The 23,047-nt window shown below is 30.9% G+C and overlaps 1 protein-coding gene and 1 long non-coding RNA gene across 3 annotated transcripts; both read left to right on the plus strand.

The window, feature by feature from the left end:
* Positions 1 to 347: 347 nt before the first annotated feature.
* Positions 348 to 6,422, plus strand: LOC124354374. 2 transcript variants are annotated; one of them, XM_046804778.1, is made up of 3 exons: positions 348 to 532; positions 2,274 to 2,786; positions 6,195 to 6,422. In XM_046804778.1, exons 1-2 carry the CDS (start codon positions 461 to 463, stop codon positions 2,781 to 2,783), a joined length of 582 nt encoding a protein of 193 aa, XP_046660734.1. In that variant the 5' UTR covers positions 348 to 460; the 3' UTR covers positions 2,784 to 2,786; positions 6,195 to 6,422. The 2 variants fall into 2 exon arrangements, with proteins under 2 accessions (XP_046660734.1, XP_046660733.1); XM_046804777.1 differs by lacking the exon at positions 6,195 to 6,422 and having other exon boundaries at positions 353 to 532; positions 2,274 to 3,137.
* A 4,954-nt stretch (positions 6,423 to 11,376) lies between these two features.
* LOC124356305 lies at positions 11,377 to 15,581 on the plus strand. Its single transcript, XR_006921844.1, has 2 exons — positions 11,377 to 11,522; positions 14,094 to 15,581. It is a non-coding gene; the product is annotated as an uncharacterized LOC124356305 (long non-coding RNA).
* The last annotated feature ends 7,466 nt before the right edge of the window (positions 15,582 to 23,047 follow it).

Raw genomic sequence — 23,047 nt, forward strand, 5'->3', positions numbered from 1 at the left:
GTATAACGGAACCTTATCGCACTAATCTATATTGACTATGAAGCACCATAAATATAATTTAAAAGAAGAATAATATTATATGGTTTTGGTTTTAATGTATAAATGTTACTTTAAAGGTTTTTTTTATTTTTCGCATTATAAAGCATTATAAATAGAATAATTTAACTATATTTTCTTAGTTTTTACAGTGTAATCCGTTTTTCGCATAAGTAACAAATTACCCAAATGTTCATTGCCAATTCTGCGTATTCCAGATGTAAATGGGTCTTAGAGATGAAACGCAATTGTTAGATCACTTATAGTCTCAAGACAAGTGTTGCAGGTCGCAGCTGTTAAGCAAGAAACGCTAATGAGATATACTCATTGTGTGAAGCAGCTCGTCCTGATCTTAATTGCATTGTAGTGAAGTTGTAAATGCAATATTAGTGTATTCAGTGTTTACCTTGTTGTCTGCATAGAAATGTTATTTCATTTGTGCTTTTTCTTCATTGCCGTCATACAATATTTTGCTCTCGCTTGTGAGAATTTACAGGTAGGAACATCAGATTAGTTAAAGACTTGTTTTTTCTGGATACGAATTATAAATATTAATGATACACAAGTGACCTATCATTATCATTAGTATCATTAGTACACCATTAAGTTTTATTTTCCAAAATAACAAAACGTTTTAGGTACCTTTCAAAAAACTTTTCAAACTTCTACGTATTTTTACTGTTTGAGAAACATTTTTAATACAATCTAGATCTAGATATGTTTTTTGTCGGAACTTGAGTTAATTTTTTCATAACTGTTTTTAATGTAAAGATCAACAAATAAACTTTTTTACATCAGTATAATTTTATTTGAGATATTCCTGAACATTTTTACAGAGCTTATTTATGTAAGCTTTAGCTATTTAAAAACGTTAATATAAACTTCGAAAACAGTTGACGTATATACTGAGATATTACAACAGAGAATACTGAAATTTGTTTAACAGAATAAACAACAATACATTTCAAATCTTGGAACTTGCAGGTTCATTGTATACAGTTATTAAAGGATAAGATAGAGACTAACAGTTTTATCATATTTAATGTTACATAAAATTTGCTTTACAATTGTTAATAAAATACATGTTCTGGCCTTAAAAATGAAAAAATAAAAATCCTGTTTCTTATTTACTATTTGATTTACTATATAATATAAACTATAAATATTTTGTAATTTTGAGCTGGTGGTTTACTTTATAAAGTAAAATTAATTTCAGATATAGAATTCCAAATAGGCATTGGATCTCATAAATTTGCTAAAATCTCTTAAATGTATTACTTTTATTTAGTTTTTCCTAGAAGTTAAAGGTTAGATTCATACATGACTTTCGATTATTGGCTATTGATTTATTAATTACGTTTTCCAAAATACGGGTTCAACCTCGTTTGGGTTTTGAGTTACTCAATATTTTAATATGGCAAGAGGATGCAATGCCTTTAAAAGAGTTTATCGGAATTTTATTCATCCCTTTTCTGCAAGAATTTCAGTGTATCGAAATTGGCCTTCCTGGCTAACGATTAAACTGCCAATAAAATTTCTAAAGCACCAGATTACGTTGTAAGGAGAATTTATAGTTCAATGTACAAGTTCCTATATAGTTATATAATGTATAAGTTACTAACAGTAACACTCGTACGTACTTTGTAAGCCTCTACGTTTCGTTTTCAAAACTACACAGTGCCTTACAATTAATTAGGGCCGCAGTCAGAATCGACATGAACGCTACATCTTTCCAGTCCACGTTGTGCGACATATCCTTGAACATGCCTATCATTTTACAACCTATACTAATTTAAGTGAATTATCAAAATGCACAATGTGTAAATTAGTCTACTAATAGTAATGTGTTACTTCAGTATTACTGTTTTACTTTTAATTACATTGTCCATTCTTACCAATGGTTATTTATCAACCTGTTGTTCTCTACTTTAATTAATTTCTATTTTATTTAAAAGTACGTATTATAAATCTGTTTAATGTAAGTTTTTTGTTTAAAAGTCCAGATATTCAATTTGAAATATATGTAGATTTAACTAATTGAATAACCTTAAAAATTAGACTCTGAAACTATACAATTGTACTGTTTGATATAATTTATTTTAAAAAGTAGATATGAATGGATAAATACGGACTATGTTTAGATCATTAGTATTTAATAATAGTTAATAAAGTATCTATATGTTACATAATTTGTGTCATGCATGTTGGTATTAGTAATAAAACTGACATTTCCACAGTGCCAAGGACCCCAGTACTACAGAAGTAACTGCTGTGAGGGTTACGTCTGCGTCCCCAGGCGTGGCATCTCAGTGCTGGTATGTGTCAACCAGAGAGAAAGATCCAGAGTGCTGAACTTTGATGAGGTCCTGAAGACTGCGAATGATTACGCGAAGAAGAAAGCAAAAAAAGAGCGCATGAACTATGAGATGGACACGGCTAGTAATATTGGATTCCAGCAGGAAGACCTGCGTAGGGGATTCCTACCTCCAAAGACTTACGGAACTAATCATCTCCAAAATCCAAAAATATTTGACAATAATCGATTTCCATACAATCAACCCATTAATTTTCCTAATCAATTTCAAAACGGGTTTGTTTTAAATGAACAACACAGATCTTTGGAACAACCAAGACAACAAGGGAACAGTTTTTTTCCGAATCAACGTCAACCACATAGAACCTATGATTTTGTATCACACAGTAGAATAAGAGGTTTACCAGAAGGTCAAAACTATTTTGCTATGTAATGGGTCAGTTAAATAACGATATTTACATATTTTGTTTTCTTTATTTTAAAATAATATTACAACATTATAAAGATATGAAGAATTTCAGAACAGAACTGCCTCCCTAAATTTAACGATTATAATGAACATTTTTAGGTTTTTTAAACATCTATTATGTTTTTAAGTTTTAATCTGTTATAAGGGAAAGTGGAATAACTTTTAAATATAAACACATATTCGTGTCTGAATTCAATTACAAATATCGTAGACAATGTGATTCTTCCTCCTGAAAATATTTTCTTTTCTTTAGGTATTCACAGTTTTTTCATTAAACGCATGTCATATTGATCTTTAAATATAATATATGAAATTTGATTATTTTACGAATTTTTAAAATCTCCATGGTTAACTCTATTTTAAGTTAGAGCAGTAACCTCAATATATAAGAAATAGGACCAATATCAATATACAATGAATATAGAATGTCTATTAAGAGTAATGGGATATCTAAACGTTGCAGGTAGGAAAATATTTAGGGAATTAAACTATTTATCAGAACAAGAAAATATTAATAAAACTACTTAATTTTCTTATAGCTGAGTTTATTGGAAATAACATTTTTCTACCTGAGAATAAGATAACTATTAGCACGTATTTACATTTTTATTCCAATATAAAATAAAAACCATTAAACAATTTTAATTACTTAGTACATCAGTTTCAATGTAATCATGTGAGGCATGACTATTTATAAACATAATAGTGTTGAAAAGTTCTAAAAATAGCCTACCTTTTGCGATAAGGTATTTTAGGTCTTTAATAGGAAAGATTAACTTATATCAAAATGTTTAAATACTGTATATAATGTTTATACTGTATATATAAAAATATTAGATTGGCCATGATGAACTGGATAGCCGTGATCACGTATCAGAGGAAGTCAGAATAATTAAGTTAACAATGTATAGATTGCCTTCAATCTGGATTACTGTCTATTTCTAGAAGAATATTTATAACTATTTAATTTAACGATGAGGCTATTCATCAAGTGTTTGAGACGTTAACATAAAGGATTAGATAAAGAAATATAATGTCTTACCAGTTCTAATAATTTTAAATAAGAGGTGATAACAAATTAAATACCTCAAATGTATTATTGTAAATGTATACCTCAAAATGTATCACAGTTCACTCTCATTTTAGTCAATCTACTCTCATCAAGAATCCGCATTTAGACGTACCAGAAATGTATCAAATTTTAATCAAATATTTTATCGCTAAATACTATTGCTAATATTAAGATATTGAGATTATAGTATATCAGACTTCATGATATGCCATGTACCATGGTGGCTTTGATTTGGTAGGATAACATTTGCTTTATGGCGCAGGAATATATGGTACTGCTGTTGTTTGACAGCGAAGAATGAAGACGTAAACCTAAAATGCCTGTAAACCCTTGTGCTATTAATAATGAAAAAGAAGCTGATACTATTCAAAAGGCTAATATAACGGTCTTATTGACTACGACTAATGTGGGATTATTATTTTGGTACATTACAGTATCTTAGATTATATAATGTTTCAATTTAAATCTTCTTGGAAACCTTAAATCGTCATATTCACCACTATAAGGTAGGTAATGAACGTAAATATATACACTGTTCACATGAAATAGCAAAAAGTCCTTTTTCAGATATCTTTAAATTAAGAAAAAAATAAAGTGTTTAATTGTTCACTGAAAAATGAAAAAATTATTTGTTAAATGATTTTTGCCGAGTTAATGACTTTCTTGTAATTCAAACGAAGTTTTTATTTACCACATTTAAAGTAACAAATACAATTTAATACAAGTATACAAATATTATATTTTAACATTAATAAATGTGGACCCTTATTTCTTTCTTAACACCTTAATTTTTTCCAATTTCATTGGTTTGAAAAGTTGAAATTAGACTCCTAGTTCTATAAGTTAACGAAATCATTTGGTGATGGTAAATGTTTTGTTATGTTGTTGGCAATAACGTAATAATATGATGCGGTTTGAAGACTGCTGAGACTATTAATTCAAGAATGTTGGTACTACGGCATCTAATCTCAAGTACTTATTTACCGATCCCTCAGTCGTTATTTCCGAGTCACAAACCAAAATGTGCCACTAATGAGGAGCTATATACTCTTCTCATCGTAAAACCGGTTTATTGTTTAGTCTCATACAGTGACACTTTGGAGAACTTTATCTCGTTGTAATATATTGTTGGTTATCAACATTTGATGATATATTAGCTAGCGTAATATAATTATTATAACTTCATTAGATTGAGTGGTTTACTAAATTACTAAAATTAAGACCAAAGGTGGATATTTATTGCTTGAAGACTGCAGTATTGTAACTCGTAAACGGAGTTACGAGAAAGATGACAGCATTATCATTTACAATACTGCTTTGAGCTCATGTCCCAATATGTGTTTCACATTGTTTTAGTTATATCTTTGTTATGCCTGTTCATTTATTATGTCATAGACATGGTTGGTTATTGAATTTGATTTTTCATACCGTACTATTTTTATCAATATTTGCTATTGTTACTCATCTTAAGTTATATGGTTTGCAAAATGGTTATACCGTGGGAATTTAAATAAATAAATACTGTTGGCGTCTTTACGTATCCCTACTAAAGCATCAAGAGGTTGTCCTAAATGCTTTAGACAACCGGTATAGTTTATTTGTAGATTTTTTAGTTACAAATAGTAATTATATTTTAGTTATTTAAAACTAATTTATTTTAACTTCCTTATCTGGATATTTTCTTACTCTGAGATCAAGAGTAGTAACAAAAAAGGTTTAAATGAGAATCTTATTTACCATCAAATGTACACTATGGTTTAAAGACTATAAATAATGTAAAAATATATAATAGAACTTAAATTAATTGAACATCGAGTTATACTCTGATAACTTAAAGTTTAATAGGAACAGTTGATTACATTTAAGAGGCTCTTTAAATTAATGATATTTTTCCTTTCTTGTTATTATTAGTGGCCTAGATGGGATCTTCCAAAATTCAGAAACCAATTGGGCGTAGCCCGGTGGTATTTTAAAAATACGAATAAGTTTATATTTACAAAAAGAATAGCCATTTAAAGTTTCAGTATAATTGGTTCTGTAGTTTATATTTGATTTAGTAACACATACACACGCTATACACTATATTATCTAGGTAGACAATGGCCTCTTTATGTAAGATTGTCACTATATTTATTAGCCAACCTATTTGAGTAAAATACGTTTTTGTACAACTTTGCAAAATAAAAGCTAATTAGTATAAAATAGTCCTTATATATTAAATTTATAACATGATTAAGTTCAATGAGATAATAGTAGTATCTTTATTAAGTATTTTTTCTTAGTAAACCGATGTTCTGTTCCAGTGCGCGGGTCCAATGTCGAAAGCAGCAATTGTTGCCAAGACATACATGTGTTACTCCAGAACATATCAGTAGTGCTAGATGTCCTATCTGTGTGTGTTGGCCTTTCACAATGTGATAATAATATAACGTACTCTAAAACTGGTACACTTGTATTGCTTTTATACAAATACTGATATTATTTTGTCGCAATACCGTTACATTACGATGTTATATTAAATTTGATTTCTATCTCTGTTTATTCTTTAAAATATTGTAAGTATATATGTGTTTTTATGCTTATTATTAATAACTTTACAATCTATTCCAGTTAGTCTCACATCACATGACTTTCTTTTGACACATATCTTATACGTTGGCATAAGATACATAAAATAACAACTAACAAGTCTTTTGATTTAACTTTGTATGTTTTATACCATTATTCTAATAATATCTGTATTTGTGTGTAGTTTGGTAAGGCATGCTTACTTCAATTCTTATACTACACCAATAATTTTTAAGTTAACACACGTTTAAAATGTAAGCTTGAATGTGGATACTAGCTCTCAGGAGAAAACCCAGCACAAGTTGGATCTGCTCCAGTTGGCCTTCCATAGCGTTGTACTTACTCACCACAATGTACAAAATATTAAAAGTTTCTTGTAAACCGTAAGAGACGTTTCAGGAAACCATTTTGTCTTGACATATAAATCTGCTCTACTCTCATGTGGTATTACCGTCACGAAAAGTACGGACACATTACTAAAACTTTACATCTATGTTATAGGAAAAGTAGGAGTAGTAGGCCTGCAACATACCTCTTAGGATTTTATGGATAAACAGTACTTATATACTGATATAAAAAGTACTTTATTAAGTACTGATACATTGCTAAAAATTACATGTATATTACAGAACAAATTTGAGTAGTAGGCCTGGAAAACATCTCTTGGGATTTTATGTATAAACTAATTGTTTCACTTGATATATAGACATAAATTTCCTCCCAGTTTTTATATGATTGTTATTTGCTGGAAATTAAATTAAAAATAAATACTTTTTTAGAAACTTAAAGTACGAAACTTTGTTGGGTAGGATTATTGGATTTTAAGACTTGCGTTATTTTTCCCTAATTATTTCAAAGTATAAATAACATAATGTTTATTTTTGAACGTTTATTATGCTTCAACCAACATTACAAAATGTAATCGTTGCCTTAATACACTTCTATTTAATGCATAAAACAAAGTATGATCACTCCGAAGTTTGGCTATTTTATTGTTGTATTTCAATTTTGTATCAATTGCTGAGGTTTCTTGTTGAAGTACATATATACTGTATATATATATATATATATATATATATATATATATATATATATATAACAACTGTCACTACGTCTCGTGTTAAATTCCCGTATCATTGTATTTAGTTTGTTTAAGAATGCATTCAATCTACGACCTTCATGTTATTAACATGGAACCAATGTAAACATGTATGTTACTACTATAACATATAATTACATAGAATGTCCACTGCAATTTAATTCAGTATTGCTTATATAGAAATGAAGCTTCATTTGAGATTTCAATTCTATAGGTTACTTCTATCTCGAGATAGCGAGAGGACGGGCTGATAAATATATAAGAGATAGATATAAATGACATCTTCCCGATTCCCATTCCTCACCATCAGTCAATTATCACCATTTAGGCCGTTTTACATATTATACTGTGAACCAGAGCTAAGAATAAAAGTATAAATATATTTTGCAGGTATTATAGAAAAACTTAGAAAGTATTTAACACTTTTTTGTCATCTCAATAGGATAACCTTTTCTTTGTTTAAATCAATTGTTAATTTGTTATGATTCCTTTATAAATATTGTTTTATAGTAGCCAATAAATCATGTTTGAAGCGTTTTTTGTGTTGCAGAAAAGCCATAGAAGTAATTAGGCCTTAAATTCTCAACTGTATTCAAAATAATTATATATTTAATATTTTTTCAGCAGTTTAAACGATCTGGCACAAAACCAACATTAGTTTCTGTTTATGGAACAAACTTTAAAGAGGTATAATATTAAGTTTTAAACGTATAAAGTCATAATTGCGTTTAGTTCAACGTGGCTACTTTAAAAACAATGAAGACGACTATTGGCTAACTTGGAACTGTTAACTTGCGCTTAGAGTTAAAAAGCCATTAAACAACAACAGCAGTTTAACTTGGGACGTGTAAGGAAAATCAATTCAGTTCAGCTGGGACTTTTCGTAATGAATCCTTGAAATAGTCTAAATTTGTTGCAAAACTAAAATCATATTCACATAAACTGGTTACTTGAGAGTATCAATAATTAAATATACACTTATACGTTCAGTGTCCTAAGTAATATTTAAAGGATGAGGCCAGGAATATCATGTTGGTGTTTTAGTGTTAGAGATTACCTAGAGTTCTGTCAGAATAATATATCATAAAGTCTGATGTACATATATATATATATATATATATATATATATATATATACCAATAATTTTTAAGTTAACACACGTTTAAAATGTAAGCTTGAATGTGGATACTAGCTCTCAGGAGAAAACCCAGCACAAGTTGGATCTGCTCCAGTTGGCCTTCCATAGCGTTGTACTTACTCACCACAATGTACAAAATATTAAAAGTTTCTTGTAAACCGTAAGAGACGTTTCAGGAAACCATTTTGTCTTGACATATAAATCTGCTCTACTCTCATGTGGTATTACCGTCACGAAAAGTACGGACACATTACTAAAACTTTACATCTATGTTATAGGAAAAGTAGGAGTAGTAGGCCTGCAACATACCTCTTAGGATTTTATGGATAAACAGTACTTATATACTGATATAAAAAGTACTTTATTAAGTACTGATACATTGCTAAAAATTACATGTATATTACAGAACAAATTTGAGTAGTAGGCCTGGAAAACATCTCTTGGGATTTTATGTATAAACTAATTGTTTCACTTGATATATAGACATAAATTTCCTCCCAGTTTTTATATGATTGTATATATATATATATATATATATATATTGTTCCTCATAAGTGCCTATATTATAAACAAATTATAATGAATATACATTGAAATACGAGCATATTTATGAGTGGAATATTGTTTTCGTATCATTTTAGCTTGGTTGGTTTTAGGTACAGGGGCTGTATAAAATAAGACATTGTTATTAATCTGTAATTTCAGATATATATAATGAGATTGTGATGTAATTACAAACTTCCCACTCTGATATGTGATTGGGATTAAACCACTAAAGAAGAAAAACTATTTGATTTTACCGATATAGAAATGGGTACGATTTTTCGTTTCAAAAATACCTCTTATTCGCAACTAAATTCATTCTATAATAAAAATAATGATTCATTCTTTTTCTAAAGGTAGTTAATAGCTTAAAAAATTCTAAACACATTCTATAAATGTTTTTATAATAAATATCTTACAACATAGATTACTTCTACATAAAACTATTTAATTAGGTTTGACTTAATAATAAAATGCAAGATAATCCATAGAGTGCCATACGCTGCTAAACGAGATAATTTATATTTCTAATTCTACTAACAGTATCCAGTAATTTAGAAATTAACAAGACGATGCATAATTTTAAAAAGTTGGAAAGTGTATAACATACATTAGTTTTGTTATAGTATTTTGGATTAGCGAATTTAATAATTTAATTTCATGGAGGTATCCTTTGTGTTTGGGTTGGATCCCAATAACAGCATACGTGGTTAGTCAATGAAATTAACTGGAAATGTAGAGTAAAGGGATGAGCATATAATTACTATGTTAATTTCACGATCCATGGTCATAGTGGTAGACCACTGACTGTCATTAGAGTAGGGTTTGGTTAGAGTTGTGGCTTACTGATGCCAGAACTAAGCTGACAGTGATTATACTTGGCTAGTTTAGTGTTCTCATGCCATTGGTTGTATCTAAATAAAATCTATAAAAACACTAAATTTTGAAAGCGACAAATTATCTAAAGTAACTATAAAAAATTTCATCACTTTAAAACATTTCATTTGCGAATTATAATGTATAATCATAATTTAATACGGTACTGCTTTTGGAGTATTTAGAATTTTTCCAGGAAAACAAATATAGAAGTTTCGGGTTTTGAATATATCGTTTTGACGGATCTCTGTATTGGTCTTTACTTATAATTCTGAAGCTCAGAGGCAAATTGTCCTAAACCTGATTTTTTTTACCAAGAAATAAATTAATCGTCACCCGTGATAGGTTTGGTGGAGGTAAGTAAATAACAGCTAAATCATTGTTATCAAACAATATACAGATTGAATATTCAACTGAAAGTGGAGATTTTTGTATCTTAATGTAAGTGCATGACAATGATATAACTATTATTCCTGGAAATTGCACTCAGATTCAAGAGTTTTAACATGGCAAATATACAAAGCAAGAACTATCCTAACTATGCTACGTCAATAAATTTCATTTCGCCCAATATCAAATATAGCCTAGATAATGATCACTTTCTTTATGTTGCCAGTCCTCTAAAATGAAAATTGGGCCAAGGCTACCTAAACTGTTAAATATTGCATTGAATGTCTACTGAGCAGTTTTAGTGTAGCTTCTCAGCCGCTAAAAAAATGTTGGGTGATATTAAAGTTTTTAAGATAAACTAAAAAATGCTTTAAAGATGATTTAACGTAATAGTGAGATAGTATACGAGTTCATATTACGTGAATACTTTAATTTAAATAGAGTGCAACGTAACATTATCAACTCACTGCAGGTTAAGAAATTTGGTTTAAAATTTAAAAAAATATTATTTTATAAAATAGTCTCTAACTTTTTTAAAAAGCAATTACAAAGATAAATTTTTAATCTTTTATTCCAAGACTTTGGAAGTTCAGGAAAAAAATGGAAATTTTTGCTTTAAAAACTGAGTAAGTTTTTGAAAAATCTGCGTAATAATTAATAAATAACCAAAATAATATATTGGCATAATCATGAAATAAAATACCCACAAAAAGTAATATCATTTAATAAACTTTAGCAATACAACGTCTTTCTAGCAACTGCGCAAATTCTCAGTCATTTTACTGCTTTATACTTCATTAAAGGATCGTAATACATTTCTGTCTTGTGGAACAAGTCATTAAAGTATCACTCATAATGGTTATAAAAGCAAGGTAATCACTTTTAATTGATCTTTTCCAATGATAGTTGCCTCCTATTAGAGATATGAGAATATTATTGTTTCTCATGCTATTGTTTATCATCATTTTTGTTATCTCGCTAAGCTCTGCGAATCTGCTTCGGTGTGACAATATACTTGTAAGTTCATTTTTCAGTTGTAATAATCCAATAATGTACTATATATTTTCATGTGTATTTAATATGAAATAATTAGAATACTGTCGTAGTACAAAATTGTGAATTTACTAATACTCATTCCTACTAGTCACTTCCTATATAACGTCATAACAACAACGCAGATCTGTACCCAATAAAATATATTTTTAAACCTACCAACACAAGTATTAAATTAGTTTTGAGTTTGAAAATTGTTGTTGTTTTCAGAAATTTATGGCAGGATAACGCTTCAAAAGAGAACTTTCTGCGGCACTTTGTTTTTGAGAAAAAATGGATATGCAATATTATTTTGCATTGCCAATTGAAAGTCAATTCGCCTTAAATCCTTTGAAGTAAGACTTCCCAACAAGATTTATTCCTTATTAAACAGTATTCCTACAGTTGATATTCAAGGTCTGAGAAGAAAATTGATATTGGCCCAATGAATGGTACGCAAAGAAATGTTTCAATTTCTTCCAATGGTTTTTGACATAACCTTCAATGTTGGTCTTTTAGCATTGAATGTTTTCAAGGACATCAAAATGCCTAATTCTTCGTTTTTACAACTACAACAACTTTTTTAAATTTTCACTTTGTACAACTTCTTACGTTGTAAACAAGTTTTAAAAAGTGTAGGCGATCTTTGGAACAACGTGGTGAGCGTTATTAGGCACTCGTTAGCATATAAATATTTCGCAAGATAAAACCGGCCGGCTATTTCTAAAAAGAATTTCGGATATTGCCTAAAGAAAGCATGCTTCTTATGCAATTTTACAATACTAGCATGATTGTAATCACACTTATGGTTAATAAGCTATGGTACTAAAGAGGACAGTAGTTTGATAACTTATTTAGTCTGAAAATCTTTAAAAAGTCACAGAAACCTAACCGAATGAACAAACTTCAGCAAATCAATACAGTGAACTGAATTGAAGGTAGATGAAATATTATGCTATACGTTTCCCGCATAGTAGCAGCACTTTCCACGCTTAGTTCGCATTGGCCGATATTAAGAACCTGGATGGTGCTTGGGCCATATTGCAGTATAAATTTGTACGAAATATAGAATTAAATCATTATTTTATTATCATTACAAGGAAATTTTATTCAGAATATTCTTAATTCCAAATATTCCATAATTTAAGGCGATTTAATATCTACAGACCCATAAATTATTAAACATTTAATACGATAAAAATTTTAGTGATACGATAGAATACACTTTTTTTTTTAACAGAGGGCCATGTTTCCTAGGCCTGGTAGTTGCCTCTCAGCCATCCGGCTTATTGTGCACTAGAATACACTTGGTTATATTGAAAATGAATAGGAATGCACTGCGGGTTCTGTATACTTAGGAAACAACATTAAAGTAAAAAATGAATTACACCCGGTTTTGGAAGAACAATAAGTATTGTTTTATCTGCTGAAGGAGACAAATGAGTGAGGAATGCCTTGACCACTTCATTCTCGCTTCATATTAAGCGCGCTGGGCGTAACGTCAGGGGTCGAGCGATGTCCATGAGTAGACGGGTAGTTTGAGTCACTCCTTTCACTCCACAAAAGTCACTGGAATCCGGAGAGGCTAATTGGTACAAAATGAAGATACTTGACTCAGACTACCTAAAGAAATTCTAATCTTACTAGTTTGCAAACAGGCAAATCGAGGCAACGCCCACTCCTTGTTCAGAGACCCTACTCCTGGACTAGGTCATAACGAGAATCACCAACGGCACCCTCTTCTGTTATTACGTTATAAATAAAAATAGAACCATACAATTCTTAATATACAAGTTTTTTACTCTAAAAACTATAATGGAATATTATATTAAAAGTAAGAACTTAATACAAACAGTAGGGATAGTATTACGTGATCTTATTTTGAGGTTTATGTACATATTGTGTCTTTTTGTTGCATATTTTATACGAGTACCATGAATTTAGTACCATACGATGAAAACTTTGGGATGTTGAGTCTACATCTGCTTTCTCGCCACTCGTCATATTCCTGCCTTTGTGATCACTATTAAAAGACTAACTTTGGGCTTCAGATTCGAGAGCCAAGGTTCCCACGTATTATTTGCTGTAAACTCACATATATATCTACTAATACTCATACTTTTTCACCTCTCCTCATATTCTTTCCTGTGTAAACGCTGGAGAAACACTAACTAAGGTTATTGTGTGTTATAGTGCCGAGGGCCAGTATTTTTACGCAGTAACTGTTGTAAAACTCACATCTGTGTATACAGCTACTTTCCGCTACCCCACACCTTCTGATGTGTGTTAATTCCAGAGAGAGGTTAAGAGTTTTAACACTCGATGATATTATTACTAGAGAAACATTTACTAAGGTTATTGTGTGTTACAGTACCGAGAACCAGTATTTCTACGCAGTAACTGTTTTAATACTCACATCTGTGTATACAGCTACTTTCCCGCCACCCCACATTTTCTGATGTGTGTTAATTCCAGGGAGAGGTTAAGAGTTTTAACACTCGATGATATTATTTCCTGTGCTAGAGAAACACTAACTAAAGTTATTGTCTGTTACAGTGCCGAGGACCACTATATCTACGAAGTAACTGTTGTGAAACTCACATCTGTGTATACAGCTACTTCCCCGCCACCCCACATCTCCTGATATGTGTCAATTCCAGAGAGAGGTTAAGAGTTTTAACATTCGATGACATTATGGCATCCTCAAGAATAAACTCTTACTATTATAATCGCTAAAAATAAGACAAAACTTCCAGCATATACGAGCTATGTGGTTAAGCAATATTTGTTTTTTAATATTTCAACATTTTAATCATGTTCATACATTTAAAATCATAATAGATTTAGCTTGTTAAATCAAATTAGAAGGTGTAAGGTTAGTATACTATCCATTAAATTTCTATGACATGAGGAAGTAAGGGCTATAATTATTTCGTAAATTATTTTGAAAAGTTTTTAAAATGATGGAATTGCAAAAATGAACAGTCGTATGTTTTTGGTCTGTCGAGAATCATGAAGTTTGCTAAAATAAATGGTTTTTTCCCGTATATTAAGATTCTTGATCAATATATCTCAGACGTATTCAACTGGTTATTTTACTTATAAATAAGCTGATTTCAGATTGTTATAACATTCTTGATTACTTTAGAGTTTCACTATTTATGTAGAATACACCTTACTCTAGTTAGTAATATCATCAGCTCTACATAGATCAAAGGGATATATTCATGTGGGCCATACAAGATCTAAGGCTATCCCCTCAGGCTCTACATGGGAAATGCACTCAATACCTCTTCCAGCGGTATGTGCTAATATATCAAACATTGCAGGGGCTCAAGGACCTCTTGTTGTCAAAGGTATTGGAGAAGCATAATAGAAGCAACTAGTATAGTTACGAACTAGGACAATCCCAAGGTTAATCATTTGATCTAAGTTCTATGACGGCTACAACATAAGGGTACCTTCTCTAGCTATACCATAACCAACGCAGTTAACATTAAATTATATTAGTGATACGCTTACTTTTTGCTAATACAATTCTATTCATAGAACTATTGTACGTAGTTTACTAAATTCGGGGTTAAAGGTTAATAATAGGGTCTTACAAAAAATTTAATGCTTCCATTATTATATACCATGTGTTATCTGCATATAAAACGATATGATAAATAACAATTATATATAATAAGATATTTATGACACCAATGGCAGTTATGTAACCCGTAATATTTATTATAATAATTTTCATTCTGATGTAAATAAGCTAAAGAAAATAATGTCTTTAAAACGTAATTATTTTATGTTAGCATGCCAAAAAGATATGATTGAAGCTACTGTATGTGGTGTAAGTTTAATGCTAGGTATTTCTAAAACATTTTGGCATTCACATCTTACACTACTTTTCTATTGTCTCCGAGAATTTTTTCCCATACTGTTATGAGTGTATATTAAAAGATTGTTAAAACTACAAAACAGACCATCATGATTAAAATATAACGAAGGTAATTATGTCATAATCAAATAAAATCTGCCAATATAAATTGACTATAGAGAGAGATCACTAATAGCATTGGAGATAACTGTGTTAGTCACTTCCTTCTACCACACCTCCTCACATCAACTTTACCCCTCTCTTCCACCCTTACGAAATATTTCTCACGTCTGATGCCGTGTATCATATGGTAGAGGCGATTTGCAACGAAGTTGTTGTGCAAGTTTCAAAGCTACAATATAAAGTTTTAAATTTCCTGAATTGCTGGTTGTAGAAGAAAACAACATAGATATATCATACAAATATTTTCTAACAGTTAAGTATATGTGAATTCTTTCTATCATAGTGTTTAAAGAAAAAAATATAAAAAATACACTTACTTATTCCTGTAAAAGTAAATGTTGTGTAACTGAAATAGGATATGCACATGATACAAATTTAAATCAAATTCGCAAATTTAGACTTTCTGAAATAAACTATAAAGCTTTATATTAACTATATATATATATATATATATATATATATATATATATATATATATATATATATATGTGTGTGTGTGCCTTATGCGTTGCAAAATATCTATATGTGTATCCAATATAAGACTGCATAGAATTCTCCGTTGACATTATATATAGAAGTAGTAAAATATTTACTACTATTTTAAATAAGAGTGCATCCAAATATATCATTCTATATATTGCAGCCAATATCTCAAGAAATGCTACATAGAATTATGCATGAGTTCAGAATTCTTAGGAGAATAGCTATTTAAAATAATATCTTGGATAATGTTTCAGTACTTTTTTTAAAAGAAGGGGATAAATCCCAAATTTTCAAACAGTGTTATAAACAGTTACGGTAAACCCCACACATTTTCCCGAACATAAAATTTAATCATATCTGTAATAGGTTCAATTACTGCAAACACTTTGTAGATGGATATTTTGTTGTCAAATTTGGCTCGAAGTTATATATTTATGAATGATAGATTATCCGTTTAGCCGTTATGATATATAGTTACTTAAATAGAAAAACAAAATACTAACATTGTTGGCTAACGTGTGATAGTATGATGTCTGGATATAAAACGACGAGATAGACAGGCACATGGCCACCAGTGCAGACAATCACCGGGGAACAAGTTCATTAGTTCCGGAGGGTTTGAATATTCATCAGTTCATTGTAGGTAATGGAGCTTGCACTGGCTATGTGTTAGTCTAGTGAATATACCTATCGTCCTAAATCAATTAGATATCCATATATAACAGCGATTGAAGCAGAAAGATTACAGGCAAAACGAGTGAGTTATAAATAATCAGAGAACAAGTTCATTAGTTCCAGAAGCTGTGAATATTCATCAGGTTCAGTTGTTCTGGGTAGTAGGTAACGAAGCTTGTACTGGCTGCACGTTAGTCTACTGAGTATACCTATCGTCCTAAATCATTTAAATGACTATATACTCGTATAACGCGATAAAAGCAGACTATCTCATAGGCAACACGAGTGGATAAGAATCGGAGAACAGAGAACAATGTCATTAGTTCCGGGGCCTGTGAATTTTCAACGGTTTACGATCGGGATTCACGGAGCACTCACTATCTTTTGTTATTGTACTATATATTTACTATATACGAGCGACACAAATACACACACACATTTATTTGCCCATATACATTAAATATTGATGTATTTATAAACTGTTGATAAGTAGGTATGTTAATTTATATGTATGTATATATATATATACAGGGTGGAAAAAAAAGTATGGAAACGCTTTCACTAATTTTGTATGGCTTCACTTATACAAATTAAATTTTGTACATCAACCACTTGTATTAAGAACCTAGTTTTTGAGACCAGTGGGGACATTTTATCTTTTCAGGGGGACGGCCCGTGAGGAGTCGGACGAAAATCTTAAATGTAAGCATAGGCCGAGTTTGGTATCAAATTAAAAGTCTAGTAAAGAGAAACTCATTACCGCAAACCGCACTTTAAAAAGGTTGACCCTATCCAGAGTACGGGCCGTTTGAATTTTCATAAGTAATATCGTTTGATTAATTATTATTTCTCCGCAATTTCACAGTCTCAAGTAAACTGTTCTGACTGAAAATGACACTTTATGGAACACAATTATCCAAAAGAATTAAATTAAAAATTATCTACGTATTACGAAAAAATAACCATACCTTTTAAATGAGGTGCTCAAACTGCTCTCCGAACACTTGTTGGCAATGAGCTAGTCTATTATAAAAACCTACTGCAGTCACATTTTGAAGCATCTCGGGTGTAATAATTCTTATCTTTGCTTCTTCTAATAAACTATTTGTCAGCTCCTCAATGTTGGCTGGTTTAGTTTTATACACATTATCTTTTAAGAAGCCCACACAAAAAGAAATCTAGTGGATTAAGATCTGGTGACCTAGCCGGCCACTCAACGGTACCCCTGCGACCGAATCCAACGGTTAGAAACCACTTCATCTAACAGATTGCGCACGCCGCAAATAGTAATGGGGCGGTGCTCCATCTTGCTGAAACCATACTGCATTAAAATTTGCCCCAAGAAGAGCACGCACTGCTGGCAAAATGTTATTTGTCAACATATTGAAATAAATTTCGCCTGTTAGATTTCCATCTATCACAAACGGGTCCTACAATGTTATTGTTTATTATTCCAGCCCACATATTCACTTTCTGAGGCCTTTGTGTGTGGCCTTCTATCATCCAGTGTGGATTATGGTCGGCCCAGTAACGGCAATTATGCCTATTAACTTGTCCATTAACAAAGAATGTAGCTTCATCATCTGAAAAACAATATCGAACTTAAAAAATTTTGAATTTCGTCACACTTTCTCATCATTATTTCGCAAAATTCAGTCCTTCGATCAAAATCATCCTCTGCAAGTTCTTGGGTTAGGGTTACTTTAAAAGGGTGATACTTGTTTTGTGTAAAACATTCAACACTGAGGTATGGCTCATATCAAGATCTTCTGCAGCCACTCTGGCCCAGGTGCTGGGATTTTCAACAAATGTTTGGAGTACATCCAAAGATTTTTGTTCATTTGTTGCCGATTTAGGCCTGCCACTTCTTTCGCGATCTTGACTGTTCTAGTTTCTTCAACTCTTTTTACTGTCTTAAACACTATTGACTTACTAATTGGGGGTCTATCAAGAAAAGTGTCATTAAACAAAATGCGCTGTTTTCTTCATAGGGACGAACTAGATATCCATACCCACGCATCATAAGCAGCGTGATTCTCTCAAACTCACTAAGTGACATTGCTTTTAAAAACTAGTAGAATAAAATGTAAACACTTAAGTAAAAAAATTTATAAACTATCGCAGTACCTTCTAGTGAAGACTTTCTAACTTTACTTACACGTGGACGAAATTATAACGTAACACTAAAAACCAAGCTGATATTAAAAATACAAAACTGTGGAGTTTTGCTGTGACAGTTACTGTTTGTATTGCCTAAACCAGTTTATGTTTGCCTGAGATAAAAGGGCTGGAGGGACTGGACCTTGACCTCATGTTGATAAGGAGTTACGGTGGTGTTATTGAATACTCTCAGTTTCTTGAAGACAAGACAGGAAAACCCCTATTTACTGTTATCCAATAAATGTAGAGGCAAAAAAAATAATTTTTTGTTGGAAATTGTTTTTCAAATTTACATAACCGAAAAAAAAACATACTAATGAAAGTAAATTAGTTACGTCACAAGACAAAAATTACTACTTTTGTTTGTCATGAAATTCATACGGCCCGTACTCTGGATAGGGTCAACCTTTTTAAGTGCGGTTTGCGGTAATGAGTTTCTCTTTACTAGACCTTTAATTTGATACCAAATCTCGGCCTATGCTTACATTTAAGATTTTCGTCCGACTCCTCACGGGACGTCCCCCTGAAAAGATAAAATGTCCCCACTGGACTCAAAAAACTAGGTTCTTAATACAAGTGGGGGGTTTTTTTTTGGTGATGTACAAAATTTAATTTGTATAAGTGAAGCTATACAAAATTAGTGAAATGCGTTTCCATACTTTTTTTCCACCCTGTATATATATATATATATATAAAAAATATATATATATATATATATATATATTATATATATATATACGCATATGTGACAGATACGGCCAAATACAAAATAATTGAATCGGAAAAAGTGAGGGCTCTGTGGTGTAATGGTAGCACATTCACCCGGCAAGTGAGAGATCCGGGTTCGAGTCCCGGAGGAGCAAGTACTTTCTTATTAAATTACTTGGCATTCACACAAACATATTTGTTAAATGAGAAGATTTTTTAAGTCTAATATGAGTTTATTAACGTGTTATGCAATATCATTTAATCTTGCTCATGATTAAAATATACATTGCTATTTCGCTATAAGCATAACTTACGACATGTTTTGAGAAATATTTTACCCGTTACTTCAAGATAAATATAAGATACTAGTTTAATATATACTATGTATAAGTAACAGGAACTTTATTTATTCATTCCACTTATTTCTATAATTTTGATCAATTCTGCATGTTCCAATTTGTTGCACCGTCATTCACAACAAGTATAGTAACTTGATCAATAAAAAAATGATGTTTAAATTTACGATTCACAAACAAAAATACAGTTAGATTTACATATTAATCGTATATTTTAGCCATTTTCAAATAAGAATCTATGAAGTTCAGTACCATTATACTGACTACCACTGTGATACCCAAACGAGTAGTTTGTTTCTTTCTTTAATTTCAAACTGAGTACTCCTATGGAATACATTTTAATGTAACTGAAAAACTTAGTTATGGTTCACGTTTTATATTCACTTGATCAAGTAACTTTCATTAATTTCATCTTATATGCATAATACTAGCTGGTCAGAAGTGATTTAAAAAATCATTCATAGGGTAATAAATCAAACTTCTATTAATCGTATAATCGTTATTAGCGAGACAAAGAATCTAAATAAATATATGATATGAGTGTGCCCAATACATCTTCATTTTTACTTTAAAACTCAAATGTCTTCAACCAAAAAAATAATTATAACAATAACAGGTATATACTTTTAATTTAACTTTCGTTTCTGATAGCACTCACATGCGATTATTTCATGTTAACTTTTTGCATGCGGTACATGTTAAAATCATTTTAACTTATTAAATTAACTTCCACAAGAAGTGCTGCTGTAAATGTTAAATAACTGTTGATATACTTAAATATAATAATGTACTTAACGTATATAGTGGCAATAGAACCAACGTGAAACCATTAGGACCTTTCAGAGCAATTCCATAACTTGGTCGCAGGCCAGGCGCCGACTGTTATGGCTTGGGAGATAGTAAGACTGTCCCTGCTGATGACTTGAATGACCATTGGTAATATTTACTTCATTAAACACTAAAAATCTCTCATTATTTCAATTCTGTCGAAATGATTAGTGGATAGAGAAAGGAGTGGTCACTGTATAAAAGTGGAAGTTGTCTCTTTCTTTTTTTTTGTTCTGGTTCATTACAGTATTTACTATCTTATTTAATAAGAATAATGTACAAAGTTATAATTGCTTCGTCGTACTATCCAATACTAAAATCGGTGTAAGTATGTTTTAGCATTCGACACCTGAAGTTGTGTATTAGCAACACAGACACATCCCGTGTATAATATTTTAACTAGCAGTCATCATTGGCTCCGCACGAAATTTTTTAAATCGAAGCCCAGGCTCATTGGATAAAAATCTTGTGATCTGTAATATGATTGTTTTTTATGATAGTTTTTAAGGTAAGTAAGAACATATCAGGTAATTATTTTTTAAATGTTCATGGTTAGGATGGAAGGAGTTCAGAGGTTACGGGGCAGATTCTTATAGAAGGTTTTGTGCTTATCGGAGCATGTTGGTTTGGATGAATTATATTACCGACGTCACAGCTTCTGCTATTGCCCGATAAATTTATTATAAAACATTGGTTTAATAAACCCATTTCTGAGGAAAAGTTAATTTCCTGCCTTTTTAGTTTACTTCCGGATTAAAATAAATTAATTGTCATAGTTGAGTTCGTATTTTCTAGTTGTCTCAATAAATAAAATATTTGTAAATACAAAAGGTTGAGAAGCATACTTCGGCCAAGAATTGTGTACTTTCGGCCCTTTGTATTCGCTTGTAAACTAATGGACTTACGTATGATATTTTAGTTTGCTATATTATCCTGATTAGGACATTATATATTATTAATATGTATTTTTCAGAAACCTATCTTGGTCAAACAGCGTCTATTTGCAATACTCTTTAGGTCTAAGACATTTCCAGCACAATAGCTGAGTTTGCCTTGTTGTGGTGATTAAGAAAATACATACATACTTAAGACAGAGAAACCTACTACGGTAAAAAAAATCTACTCCCGTTATAAGGGGGAAGTCCTTACTAAATTTATGTATTGTTTTAAAATAATCGTATATAATAGGCTTTGAGTTATAGAGGTCTTGATTTTTTTTTAAACTACAGTTCTAGGATAGAATGGATCGTTTAATACGCTATGCCATATCACAATTCTAAATACTCAACCATTTTTATTGTGTTATGTGTAAACATCAAAGCTTTGTACATTGAGGTAGATTTTATAGTAATGTTTTAGTTATTACCAAAAATAAATTTTAAAGAATGTATTTCTAATGTATTAGATGTCTTCATTCGCCATTGGCGCAATATTAAATAAAAGGTTAAGGGTTATTTGTCTCTGTTATGTGCATTCCACTACTGAGCAAGACCTGTTTATTAAACACTTCAAAAAACAAAAATGTTAACAAATTTTTAAACTATTTGATGAACATCAGCTAAAAAATTAAATAAGCTTTACAAGTGTCAACAGCTGCTTAATGTCAGTCACATTTGTATAGTGACACATAGATATAATATTACTTTTCTAAATTCTATGAGTTCTGAAATAATTTCCCGATGTTTCCTTTTCCTATAAATATTTTTTGGACTTCAAACTTTCTTTTCCTATAAATATTTTTTGGACTTCAATAAATGTAAAAAATAGCTAGATAGGTCCAACCGGTCTTAATATAAGCGGATAAAAATGTTTTGCTCTATTATTATTTTTCATAAGACTAGCTGTTACCCGCGGTATCGCACGCTATTTTGAACATTGATGGGCGTAACCTTCTTAGTGTAAGCTTTTAATGATGTAATATGATGAAGCTCTATGTTTTAAAATAGAAGTAGGCATATTATTTCAGTGCTGTCACGAGTTAGCGAAAATAAACTTCACCGGAAGTCTCCTCAATCGCAACAGGAGGTCTCGGAAGCGCGCCCATCCCAAACTCGGAGCAAAGCATAAAAAAAACAATCATATGCCACTAATGGGAAGAGAGACAAAGAGAGAAAAAATTTCGAGTACATGATATAATTAATTAGGTGGCAAACACTTTTACACAAAATACTACAAAATGAATCCCCTTGCCTACAAAGTAAAATAAATATTTAAACTGCAGCACCACGGTGCACCGCGTCACTTAA

The sequence above is a fragment of the Homalodisca vitripennis genome, chromosome 2, assembly GCF_021130785.1.
Source record: "Homalodisca vitripennis isolate AUS2020 chromosome 2, UT_GWSS_2.1, whole genome shotgun sequence".
In the NCBI taxonomy this organism is placed as follows: domain Eukaryota; kingdom Metazoa; phylum Arthropoda; class Insecta; order Hemiptera; family Cicadellidae; genus Homalodisca; species Homalodisca vitripennis.

Excerpts from the sequence above, each read along its gene's own strand:
- LOC124354374 (XM_046804778.1), top strand. The coding sequence starts at position 461 with ATGTTATTTCATTTGTGCTTTTTCTTCATTGCCGTCATACAATATTTT. Across the intron at positions 533-2,273 it reads TCGCTTGTGAGAATTTACAG|TGCCAAGGACCCCAGTACTA; the intron begins GTAGGAACATCA and ends ACATTTCCACAG.